The 13494-nt window shown below is 39.2% G+C and overlaps 1 protein-coding gene across 1 annotated transcript; it reads right to left on the reverse strand.

Moving 5' to 3' along the window:
- Window positions 1–1463: 1463 nt before the first annotated feature.
- Window positions 1464–10493, reverse strand: eif3eb (eukaryotic translation initiation factor 3, subunit E, b). Its single transcript, XM_044336541.1, has 13 exons — window positions 10357–10493; window positions 9810–9927; window positions 8994–9111; window positions 8800–8842; window positions 8006–8110; window positions 7794–7919; window positions 7523–7647; window positions 6961–7087; window positions 6773–6874; window positions 3873–3982; window positions 3477–3579; window positions 3097–3231; window positions 1464–1879 (listed from the first exon to the last, which is right to left on the reverse strand). The coding sequence occupies exons 1-13, from the start codon at window positions 10444–10446 to the stop codon at window positions 1841–1843; spliced, it is 1341 nt and encodes a 446-aa protein (XP_044192476.1). The 5' UTR covers window positions 10447–10493; the 3' UTR covers window positions 1464–1840.
- Between the last annotated feature and the right edge of the window lie 3001 nt (window positions 10494–13494).

Consider the following 13494-nt stretch of genomic DNA (forward strand, 5'->3'; position numbering starts at 1 on the left):
CAGAGCGGGCGAGGATCTCTGGTTCCGTGTGTAGCAGCAGAAGAAGAAGAGCCAGACCAGGAGGGTGGCCAGCACCAGAACCAGGACCCAGAGGAGCCGGGCCACCGCTGGGTTAGTGACAGCCCAGGCTGTCAGGATATCCATGCTGAAGGCTGGTGAGTAGTCTTCTTGTCACCAGTTGAGCTGCACAATCTAGTGTGAGTCTGCCTGCAGTGGAGCTCATGAATGGGTTGCAGTGGGCCGGTTTGTGTCCTCTCTGGGCAGCTACAGTGCCTACAAGCAGCAGGAAAGAGCAGCAGCCAGAGCAACAGCAACCACAGATGGATCCCAGCTGTTCCAGAAGGAGCCCTGCTCAGACCTCAGCCCACGTCAGCTCTGTGAGTGTGTGTGTGTGTGTGTGTGTGTGTATGTGTAAGCTTATGTGTGTCTGTTGTATTTTACTGAGTCCTGGAAAAGTGTTAGAGCAAAAAAAAAGGAAACAGTTTGTAGGAGTGGCTAGGAGTTGCCGTGGCTGGCATAACCGTCAGCCACTCCCAGGGCTGAACATCAGAAGGAATCCTCACATGGACAAAGAGGCCGTATTGCTGAAGGGCAACTCAGAAATGCACCTGGGACACTTTCCCATCTTTAACTGAACACCTGCAGGCAGTAATTTGTGTAACGACAGAGGTATGGCTGTCTCCTAACACAACTGCACATCATGTGAAAGGTATTCTTGTGCTGAAGCCTTTCATTATCTTCTGTGACTCTTCTGGATTACCCAGGTGAGTCCATCAACCAAGTGGACGTACAGACAAAGACTGAAACCTTTAATTGATCAAAACTATTCACCTAACCGGTTTTAAACGAACCTTGTTCCTTAAAGCTGCACGGTGCAGTAATAGTGCTCAAGTATGTACTGTACACAGGCTTCACATTTACAGAAGTCAAATATTTGTTGAGGATATGCTGAAATGGAGTATGCTTTGCAGCGTCTTTCAATATTAAGAAATAAGGTGTGGTTAAACATTTACGGCATTAGCAGAAACAACAATATGTAACTGACAAGACTACAATAAACAAAGCCAGGATTGAAAATGATAGAAAGCGTGTGATGGTTAATCTGTCTTGTGAGTCACCATCACAGAGCTTTCCATCTTATTTGGTCTCCATAAAACAGCATTTCAAAAGTTTTTCCCTTTCAATTATCAAATCATGATTGTCTCTTGTTCCAAGGCTGGCTGCATAAGTGACAAATTCAGCGGCTTCTTTCAAAATGTTATCCTGTTCTTGCTTTTGCAACAGATCATATATATATACACCAAATACAGCCCTTATAGTGGAAACTGCAGTAGAGCTCACATTAAAATGTTGACTTGTAAAATGCCAAAACTGAATGGAGACAGCAGACATCAAAAATGAATAAACACCGCCATCTAGTGGTCAAATATTCATAGAAGAAGAGGAAGAAACAAATCACTGTCTGAGAAGGCAAAATGATGTTTAATGTTAATTCATGACATTTTCGTTGGATCTACTAACTTCCAACATTTAGATGAATAAAATTAACACTTGGCATCAAAAGCAAACCAATTGCAGATTTCATATAGACTAAGTTAAAATGACAAAAACAACATAATGTTCACACTTAATGTAAATATCTGTAAGTGAATATAGCAATACCTATTTACATGACTTCAAAAAAGCCTAGCTGCCTCCTCTTGGATGGTTTTAATTGCACAAATTACACTTGCAGTTAAATAAATAACAGTAGATAAATTAATAAATACATTAATCCAATAAAAAGCCTAGATAATATTCCGCGAGCCATCTGCATCCTCCTGACGTCGTTTTTTTCATTTTAGTAGAAGCCGGAGTCTTGAGCAGCCCAGTTTGGTGTCTGAGGAAATGACACAAAAAACAAAAAAGTTAGAAAGAAATGCTGAAGCTACTTTATACAAGTAACAAGAGATCTGTTCCTATGGGAGACGTCCTCCAACTGAAAAACACCTGCCAGCTCCTCTCTTGAAATAACTATTGTGACCAAATTATGACCAATTATACAAACTAACTGCATCATATGTTTCTTTACATGATAAATGACTCAAATTGAAATCACAATTAATTTCCCACCAAATAAATGCACGTAATGGATTCATGTATGTCAAAACTAACATTGTTTTCTCCTTACAGGCATACGGCTTGAATGAAAATCTATAATTAGAAAAACAGTGATCATAATTACAAACAACTAAGAGAACAGTCTTCTCACATCCATGACAGGGCGGGAGGACTAAAGAAAACGGCCTGAACATATTGACATGAAAAGGCAAGCACAGGGAATGCAAGTTATGCAACACACAATGGTTAAACCTGCAATTACACTTTTTGGCCACTTGGGGGCAGCGGAAACAGGCTGTGAACACAACGTTGACATATCTTTTAGAGTGATAGGGCAAATTTGTTAGCAAAAAAGTTGCTTATTGCGAATCCAGCAGTTATGGAGGAACATCATCATTATCACCCTTTTAGCTCTCCATCAACTTTCTAACTGTTTGTTTGCCGTTTGGAGCTGAGCAGGTAGTGTGCAGTAGCTTTTTAGGGCTTTATCTCTGGAAACAGCTGTCTGCTGCATCCGAAAACTTTGCTATAAGAGCAGCGAGAGAAGAAAAACAACAGTTAAATTGAAGGCCAGAAATAGCTAAACAATGAAACTTGCTATAAAACTCAGTAAAGCCGAGGGGAGCTGCAGAGTTGCTGATAATTCTCTGTAGGTTCACTACGTTGTAATCTTTTTTATTGGTCACAGCTGAATTTACTTTTCTGTTTTGTATCTTTAAATGCAAACATTAAAAATGACTGCAGATCCAGTGTTTACTTGTACAAGTATAATGTTATGACAATTTAAAATAAATGAAGCCTTTACTTGGTGGTTACTACACTCAGCCTACAAGTTGACACTGATAAGACTTTCTTTTTAATCTGACAAACATTCTTTGCAAACTGAGTCGTGTACTGAAGAAAAACACTAAACATTATGTTAATTTTCCTTCTGAAAAAGAAAGCAACAGTAAGTTCTGTCAAGCAGTGAGTTGACATCCTTAGTGCTGAGTTTACCTCATTCCTGTTGCTGTGAGCCACCCTCTTCTCGATGTTCATTGCCAGCATCTGGCTACGGAAGGACAGACTCTTGGTCTTCTCGATCACCTGCTGGTACGGCGACACTGCGTTGTTGCCCATCACCACGTGACCCTGAGCAACAAATTCACACATTTGATTTTATTTTTTTAAAGACTGATTCTCGCAAATGCACTGCGCTACCGATTAAATCCCGACAGGGATTGGATGCTGCTGTCAGTCTGACAAGAGCAAAAATAAATACACTGAAATTGCTATATTAGTGCTCTAGTTTATTAGTCTTGTCAGGGTTGTTATGTTAGCCTTAGTGTTTTGAAGCTCATCTGACAGAAGGTGGATCAGTGAATGCAGAGCCCCACCAGTTTAGAGTCGATCTTGGCATCCAGTCTGGCGTTACGGATGAGGTTGACGATCCACCTCTCCGCCTCCTCAGGCGTCATGTTGAGCTTGTCTGCCAGCATGCTGAGTGGGGAGAGAGGAAAAGGAGGGGGCAGCGCAGTTAAATAAATATTTAAAGTCTTCAAAGTTCCTTTTTTACAATTCACTGTTGAATATACTTGAAAAACTACGGGATATGAATAACATCTAAAACTTTGGAGCATTGAGAAGTAAAATTACTGCAGAACATAAATCAGCTGGGTACAAAAGTTGAAAAGATCGTTTCGTGGCTGTTTTTCCATCTTCTAAAGAAACTGTGCTTTCACAAATAAAAGGCATTGCACACACTGTTTCTGACAAGTACAGAGACTGTGTACCTGATGCTTATACACTGATGAATCCGACAGAAGGTCTCAAAGATGAAGAGACGGGCATTCTCGATAAAGTCCTCAAGACAAGCGACCAGAAAGAAGTCGTTCACGAGAACCTGGAGGACAAAAAATACATAAACAAGCATTTATATATCAAAGTGTGGACAAAAATCAGCAGGAGACATCATGTTCCTACAGATAGATCTAGTTTTTCTCTGCATGAATGCGGTGTCATCTTCAAAACATGTGGTGAAATAACAATCTACATTTCTAAAGACAGTTAGCTGTAATTTCCAACCATAACCATATTTTTCTGGAATGACAAGTATATTATAAGTACATAATAGCATGTGCATGATGTGCTGGCAACTACTTCCTGTTGTTTGGGGGTTTTCACCTCGCTGCTCTGGCAGAATTTCCGGTTATTGGTTGATCCACCCAAACATTAAAATGTCCTGGTCAAAACTACCAAACCACACAATTCAGAGAGTTTTTCTTCAGACTGTTTTGTATTTGGTTCCTGGTTTGGCTAATGTGGATTTTTTGTGCTAACTGCCAATTCCCAAAAACGAAGGATATGGTCAGCCAAGCTGCATGATATCACACCACAGAAAAATTTGAAAATTTAATTTTCCTCATTGAAATGCGTCTTTATGCATCAAGGTGCTTCCAAATTTCAGCTGTAAAGGAGATTCCTGTCGTGCGAGGATGATGAATGGTTCAAAACGTACTAGAGCCCGACAGGTATAACGTTTCCCCCAGTCATTTATCAGCATATGTCAGCTGATAAATATGTTATATGTTTTAAAGCTATAATATGTAACTATTCCACATTAAAATGTCTACGAACAACTAGATCTATGTTATATGTTTTATTAAGTTGTGTACTTACATTATCCAAAATGTTTCCAACAATTTTCAAACCCAGAGAAATCCATAATTTTAATTAAAGTAACGGTCTGTTTCACTTGGTTGCCTGTCAGTGGCGTCATACCCCCTCCACCAAAGAGTAAATGTGCATAAAATGCATGAGTCAGCATTGTAGTTGTCTGCCAGAAAATGTCATAAATTGACTTTTATTCAGTTTTAAGCCACATTTTTACGATAAACTTTTTAGATCTTGGTCGTTTTTTTACTATATCTTTTAACTGGATGAAGAATTTTAGTCATTGAACGTCTGGATCTTAAGTTATCAGAGAAACAAGCTGAACAAACGTTAGCAGCAGCTCGGCTAGCGCCCCCCCCCCCCCATGATTACATATCATGCGTTTAAAACCATGTCACCATTCCATAGTTTGTCTATCAGAAAGCAGTGATGCATTATTTTTCAGCAGTAAAATGTCCAGCACACATCTTCATTGCAATTGTGAAAAAAATAAACATTTGAGGGAACCTTATCAAAAATGTTCATTTATGTTATGAGTTGTATAAAGAAAATGAATATCATCGGACATATCAGTATCAGATCTTTTTAAACTCTTCAATTCAATGTTGGTATCAGCCTCAAAAATCCTGCATCAGAGGGACTTTATCATGTACTGTTGTCGAGTTATACTTTCTAGGGCGGCAACTAACAATTATTTTCATTATCAATACATCTGCCATATATTTCCTCTGTTAATCAATTAATCGTGGTCTATAAAACGGCAGAAAAATAGTGAAACATGATCTTTACAATTTCCCAGAGTCAAATGTGACTGTCTTGTTTTGTCTGACCAACGGTCCAAAATGCAAAGATATTCAGTTTATAATCATGTATGACGAAGAAAAGCATTAAATTGTTGTGCCTTTTCGTGTTTTCCTTTTAAAAAAATGACTAAAATGATTAATCGATTATCAAAATAGTTGCAGATAAGTTGTCGATTGACTAATCATTCAGCTCTAATACTTTCCTAAAAGAATTTCTTCAGGCAAAAATCACAACAACTTTCATCTCTATCAACATCATCAAGCTCGTACTGAAGAAAACATGGAAGCAGATCGTCGTCACCCGACATGAACCTTGAAAACCATCAGCAGACATGGGCCCAGCAGAGAATTTGCAGGAGATTATGTCGTGACGTCTCTATCTGTGTTTTTTACAGCTACGATCACAAAAACATCAAATGGAATTTTTGGCCACCTCAAATCTCCAGAAGAGCTTAAAATTTCTGAATACATTAGTGTCTGGGATTTTGAAAGGAGATGTGGCACCATTATTTCACACAGAGCTGTTATTGTGTGAGAAATCCAATTATTCAGTGTTTTGCTGTGGTAGACACACTGTAAGGTGCCACAGTCGACCCATTAATACTCAATTAGTCCATTTTTTTTGTATTTAAGTTGTTGATTTGACCCATCTTTATCTCTAGAGGTAAAATTAACAAAAAAAATATTTAAATGAAATTCCCCTGACAATTAAAAGCCAGCAGAATTCATGACAACAGGATGACTTAATTAACTATGTTTATTCTTCTGTCAATATGCTCAAACTCCACATCTGACACGATAGTTGAGGTATATTTGCAAGCGCTGCATAATTTATACAAGAAGTGTAAAAGCCAAGCGATGAGAGTGCTTAGAGTATGCGCGAAGTGGTCCCCGAGCACAACTACAAAACTGCAGTCAAGGGTTTCTAAAGAGAAGGCAACCGAGCCCCAAATCTGACAGCTGTTCCGCTTTGAAAATCAAATTGAATAAAAGTACGAGCCAGCAAATCAGGCCAGACATGGATTTGCTGAGGCTGAATAGCTGCAAAGTTAAATGCCTGGGACTCAGGAGATCAGAGCACCATAGCTAGGGGAAGCTTCATATAACCCCTCAGTCCCAGGAGACAGCTAACTTTTATGGGGCGATTTAGGCCTGCGCACCATGACAAACGCACAGTGTCAAGCAGAGAAGCAGACTTTTTTAGATGCCATCCTTACCGACTCACACTCCCTCAGCTTCTTCTGGGCGCTGTCAAAGTCGAAGTTGACGTAGAGGCACTCCACAAACTCTGTGATGGGGTCCTTGTATGTGTACGACTCCTACAGGAGAAATCATTATTCATGGGTTGACTGTATCCTTGAGGCAAATTAAATAAGAATTTTCTTGCTACACTAAATGGCCTTACTTGTTGAATGACTTTCACCAAGTCCTTGAGCACTTGTCTGCGCTTTCGTACGTCTTTGTTGGTGATGACTGCAGTTGTAAGGTATCGCAGGATGTGTGGGCACATTGTCTGGATGGCATTCAGGTACCTGGGAAAAAAAAAAACAAAAAGGCATCACACAGTGGCATCATCATTAGTTGCCATCGCGACAGATTTGGGTCCCATTAGTAATTTTACTCCAAAAGAAAACATTTGTTTTTCAACACACAGGGGGTCGGCTGAGAAATCTCATGCTGTTTAACACTTTAGAGAGTACAATTTTTAAACAAAACCTGTGCACTTTTGTGTCTGCAAAGAAAATAAATTGCACCGTAGGGTGGCCTTCCAACTAATAAGACTTATTCAATAAAGGGAAGAGGTTTGAACAGTGAAAAAGCCAGTGTATCTGTCAGCTGTATATTCTTAAGCAAGACAAAGAATTCAATAGAAGCCGGATGGATAGATGAGAACACAATTACGCAGATGTATATGCCTTGAATTTTATCTAAAAAGTCTTTGCTATATTGAAGTGAGAGTGACTCACTGAGGCTGGTAGAGGAAGAGCTCGATGATGTTGTCTCTGCCTTTAGGGTGGTTGAAGAACACAAAGAGTGACCAGTGGATGAGCCAGGTCCTCTGCTGGAGCGACTGAAGAGGAGAGCTCACAGACTAAGAAGAAAGAGGAAACAAACATAAGATGTTATGAAATGTTGCATCAGATAATGTTTGCAGTAAATCATTTTTACTCTGACATGTGATTTTCTACTTCAGAAATTGCAATTGTAATACCTACATAACCTAACCTATTCACTTACATTGTTATCAATAGTCTCCCTTAGTCGCGTGAGATCCTCCATGGCTGCTTCCCAGTTCTGCATCAGGATCTCAGAGGCCAGTTTACCCCACAGAGAGCTCAGGGCGTTCCTGTCTGTTGAGGGAACCTGAGCAGAGAACAACAAACTCAGTGTATCATAATAAAAACAGAGTGAATCTATCATGGCTTTTATAGAACTTTGTCTATTCTTACCAGGACACGGAAGAAGTAGAGGTACTCAGCCGCCCCAGAGTAGTTACCACACTCGTACTGGAATTTGGCGTACCTGTACAGAGTGTCCAGGTACTCCTGACGAAACTATGAAATTAAATACAAGGGACATAAAAACTTAGATTAAAGCACATTGAACAAGGTTCAAAACTGACCAGCAATTCCAACTGGAAGATTTGTCATTTGTACTAGAAATGTAACTGTTAAAAGAATTTTAAAAGGCTTAGCAAGATATTAAGGTTATAATGAAAATGGAAATTAAAAGTCTATAACCCTGGAGTGCAGATACATTAATCCACGGTTTTTAAACTGCCTTTGATTTTTGTTTTCATCAATGAAAGCTAACTGGGTGATGCTGCACTGCTAACAGAATGTGTCTGATTAGGAAAGGTCACATATCTTTCATCTTTTTTTGCCAAATCAAAGCCTCTATTTAGAGTAACATGTGACAAGGACATTGTTTTCATGTACTGATGTGGAGTAATTTGTCTGTAGATTATACATGAAAGGTAACATTAAGAAAACATTGGCAGAAATGTTTCTTTACTTCTTCCTTAAATTGACCACTGAGTGAGTAATAAGCAAATTGGTGGGTGTCTTGGTTGTTTTTGATGTCTGAGATTTCAATAACAGTCCTGTCAGCTCACAGTGGCAGCCAGTTGTTATGGTAACAAAAACACACATTGTGCAACCCACCTTGTGAGATTAAAATGGAGCGCACTTTTTATACAATAAGATGAATACTGTGAATACGCTGTTAACATTTCAAAACTCACATTGTGTTTCTCTGACAGATAGTCGAAGAGCATCCTCCCATCTCTGATGAAGAATTAAAAAACAAAACAAAATAGATCAATGAATGTCCTGCAGACAGATAAGCCTTTTACAGTCCACAGACATATTTTCATATAATCAATGACCAAATGATGAAAGCATTGAGAAATGCATGTCTTAGACAGGTTGATCTGACCTTGTGGACTGCATCTGCCGTGTGGTCTCTGGGTCTTCAAACATCTTGACAATTGGCTCCGTCTCTGACTGGAGCTGCTTCAGCTGGGCCACCACAGTGCTCCTCTTCTCCCTCAAGGCTAATCAGGACATTTTCATAATAAACATACTGGTTAGAAGTGAATATCTAAGAAAGATCTTAAAATTAACATTTTATTGGTTGGAGTATTGACAAAATGTGAAATCAAAATTACATTACAATATGTGTTTCTACTCTAACAACCATTCCCTGGCTGGTAACCAAGCATTTTACAGATGACCATTATGTCTGGGAACATTTAATTATTAAAGCTGCTCAAATAGATGGATTTGTGATTCGGATTTGAGCCATTAATTTAATTTACAAATCATTTGCAGATCATCTTCTTAAATTATGTGATTGTTTGATCTATAAAAAGTCAGAAGATAGTGAGAAACACCCATCAAAATATTGATGAGCCTAAGCTGACATCTTCAAATTGCTTGTTTGGTCTGATCAAAAGATATTCAGTTTACTATCATAGAAGACTAAGAAAACACAAATTTATTCATATTTGAGAGATTGAAACAAGTGAATATTTTGCATTTTTGCTTGCAAATTTCGTCAATGGCTAATCAAATATCAAAATAGTTGCAGATTCATTTTCAATTGATTGATCAGTTCATCTCTAGTCTGGATAATCACAGGCACTGACGCAGCAAGACAGAAAGCCTCTATCCTGTGACTCTGTGGTGAAGTACATCATTTAAACTGTAAGCTGGGGCATCAAAACAAACTGATAAACTAAACCTTTCTTACAGTGTGGGATTTCCTTGTCTGGATACAGGTTTTTGTACACATCCATGGCGAAATCCACCATGTTTGTGTCGCTGAGGAGATCCAGCTTCCCTTGTAGAAGTTCCTTTTCATTGTAGATCTGTTCAAATTAAAAAATAAAAATATGTAATTTTCTGTGGCATATAGACTCCAGTTCCCAAACAAGTGTGCAGAAGTACAAAAAAGGACGTGAACGCTGCTCGTCCTATTCAACCAAATATGGTTAATTTAATCCTGCGCACTCAGTATAAAGAGGCTAGGCTAATAGGCTAACACAACAATGACAACAATGATGACGACAATGAGAAGTTAGTTAGCTAAAGCCATGAAATTACGGCGTCGGTTGTTTTTGATACAACAATAGCAACATTACGATAATTACAGACGGAAATAAATTAGTAATTTAGCTAACCAACTGCCAGCTAGCCCGGCTGATCGGTGCTGGCTATGAGCATATTTAAAGTATAAATGTCCCCTAATGAACAGCTATATTATATTTAGGCACATTCCGACTCAGAAATCGTTGTACCTCTTTCACTGACAGGAACTCCAAGAGAGGAAAAACCAAATGCCGGTCTAAAAAATGAGCAATCTTGGTTGTCAAATCGTACTCAGCCATCTTGGCTTCTTTTTCTTCTTCTTCGTCTTTTTCTTCTTCTTCTACTTGTTTTTCGGCGGTTGACATCCAGCTTATTGGTGTATTACCGCCACCTTCTGCTCAGGAGTGTTGTGGATCAGATGATAGACTTAAAATCTAAATCCCTTCAAAAAAAACCCTTCACACACACACACACACACACACACACACACACACACACACACACACACACACACACACACACACACACACACACACACTGTAGACTACCATGCTATCCTCCATCCTCCAATCTAGTCCTATTATAAAATCCCTATCCATGTCAGCCACCCTAGCATCATATCCTAAAACCCCTGTAAGACCCCTTGTAAGAAAGCTAACAGTGCCCTGACCTGTGCTCTCTCACCCATGCTCAGTAATCCTTCTAATGTCAATTCCTGCACCCCCAATTCCCTCAGATTATTCCTTGTCATCTCTCTCTGTGTCCTATACCCCATACAACTCAGAATTACATGCTCCACCGCCTCCTCTTCCTGACATCCCTCACACAAGCCTGTCTGGTGTTTCCCTACCATTTTCAGCGTTTCATTTTAGTGCACAGTGCCCCAAACTTAACCTTGTCAACACAGTTTCCTCTCTCTTATGTCGTCTACCTACCCTAGTAATTTTGACAGTCTTTTGAATTCGATATAGATGCCTCCATTTCCCCTCTCTGTCCCACTTTTCTTGTCACATTTGATTGTTTTTCTTTTTCCCAGATTACAAATTTAACCTCTGATTTACTGATACTAATTTGAATTTCTATACTTCCTTTCTTTGCCAACTCATCCACCCTCTCATTGCCCCTCACCCCTACATGCACTGGAACCCACAGAAACATGTCTTAGCACCATCCTACTAAATCCGTGTTTTTAAAAAAAAAATTTATTCATCCTTTATTTAACTTGAAATGAGATACAATATCTCTTCTGCCAAGGAGTCCTGGTCAAGATGTCAGCAGAAAACAATAAAAATGTTTCATATAAAAGTAAATAGGAGGACAAATAACATCACAAAAAAAATACCAAAACAAAACAAACAGACACAAAACATACAGGGATCAGGAGCTAAAAAGATTCATGGAAAATAATGGCACTTAAAAGCAATAATATTGTTCTGTAATATCTGATTTTAAAGTATTTTTAAACATGTCAAGAGAGGGTAAAGATTCCTAGTTAAGTATGCCTTGCAGCTCATTTCAAGCTTGTGGGGTGTGAAAGGAAAAGGCAGATTTACTCAGCTCTGTTCGAGTGGTTGGGGCCATGAGGAGAATTTTCCCTGATGATCTAGAGTTATAGCTACTGGGGTAATATTTCAGTAAACTGGAAATGTACTACAGTAGTTTAGCCATTAAAGCTTTTGCAATAAAACTTAACATATGGGTTTTTTCTCCTTAAACACAGTGACGTCCTTTGAGCCATTTCATATAAGTTACAGTGATGTCTACATACACTTGCACCAGTTACAAACCGCAAGGCAGCATAAAAGACTACATACAGGTTTTTCAAACGAGATGAAGATCCATGCATATAAATTACATCACCATAGTCCAAAACTGACAAAAAGGTACTTTAGACTAATCTTTTTCAAGCAGTAAAAGGAAGGATTTTTTTAAACGAAAATAAACACCTAACTTTGGACTGAATTTTTTTAGGAGGCTATCAATATGGACACCAAAGGTCAACTTGTCATCAAGCAAGATGCCAAGGTATTTGTAAGAGGTAACCCTCTCTAGATGAGTGCCATCCAGTGTTAAGACCATACAATCGGTGGGTGATGCATAAAGATCATACATTTCGTCTTTTTAGATGATCAAGTGACATTTGCAATAAGTTAAAAGCAGTTTGTAAGGAATCCATTGCCACTTTTAAAGTTGGTGCCACAGTATGAATAATAGTGTCATATATCATGTGTAAAATCACTGTACTCTTTCATTACGTGATAGTTGAATGCACTCACCAAATCAGTTTTATCTATTTCTTTCATTTTTACCTCTAACCAATACCAGTCTACCCAAGCATCCATGGAGCAACCACTGGATAAACTACTGAAGGGCTCATCCTCAGATCAAACACTCCAAATTCTTTTGCAAAGTCATTCCCTACCCGACCAAGTTATCCCTCTGATACCTCCAATTCTCCCAGCACTCCTGCAACACTCCTTTTGTGGGGTGAGAATCATTGTGTCCCTACAAATTAGCCCAGTAATTTGCCATCAGTTGCATCCTTCTTAACTCCAACCACATTTCTTCGATTTCTACCTGTAGGGCAGCTACTGGTGATGTTTCAAAAGCCCCACTGCAAACTCTCAATGCCTGAAACAGATCCAATTTCCTTATAAGAGACCTGGCTGCTGATCCATACGCTACACTGCCATAATCCGACTTCCAACCAATCTTATCAAGACTACATGCATTCTTTTCAACTTGCTTCCCATTCCCTAACAGTCAAACATCTTTTTTTGCATTTTTCTTCTATTTTCCTGATATGGTCTGCCCATGTTAACCGTGAATCAAAAAGAAATCCCCAAAATTTTAATGTTCCAACCTTTTCTAATTCTTTCCTATACATTCCTTCCTCAATTCTTTGCCTGGTGAAAAAGACTGTTTGAGTTTTTTCTACTGAAAACCTACACCCCCAGTCGTAACCCCATTCCACCACCTCATCAATTGCTCCTTGTGCTTTCCTGATTGCACGAAAAAGAAGAAGTACTTTATTGATCCCCGTGGGGATATTGATCCCCTGCATTTGACCCATCCTATACACACACACTAGGAGCAGTGGGCAGCCGCAGTGCAGCACCCAGGGACCAACTCCAGTTCTTTTACCAGTGTCTTGGTCAGGGTCATTGACAGAAGTATTAATTCTAACAAGCATGTCTTTGATGGTGGGAAGAAACCGATGCACATGGCGGAAACCCACGCAAACACAGGGAGAACGTGCAAACTCCACACAGAAAGGATGGGGTTCACACCCAGGTCCTTCTTGCTGACCACTGAGCCCATGTTCCATGCTCCTTCTTCTTTTCCAC

This window comes from Thunnus albacares, chromosome 19, assembly GCF_914725855.1.
Source record: "Thunnus albacares chromosome 19, fThuAlb1.1, whole genome shotgun sequence".
Taxonomy (NCBI): domain Eukaryota; kingdom Metazoa; phylum Chordata; class Actinopteri; order Scombriformes; family Scombridae; genus Thunnus; species Thunnus albacares.

What these genes read in the sequence shown, in the direction of transcription:
- eif3eb (XM_044336541.1), bottom strand. Translation starts at nt 10,446, where the DNA reads ATGGCTGAGTACGATTTGACAACCAAGATTGCTCATTTTTTAGACCGG. An exon ending in CGGCAGATGCAGTCCACAAG is followed by an intron (nt 8,843 to 8,993) that starts GTCAGATCAACC and finishes ATTCTTCATCAG; the next exon opens with AGATGGGAGGATGCTCTTCG. An exon ending in TCTACTTCTTCCGTGTCCTG is followed by an intron (nt 7,920 to 8,005) that starts GTAAGAATAGAC and finishes TTCTCTGCTCAG; the next exon opens with GTTCCCTCAACAGACAGGAA.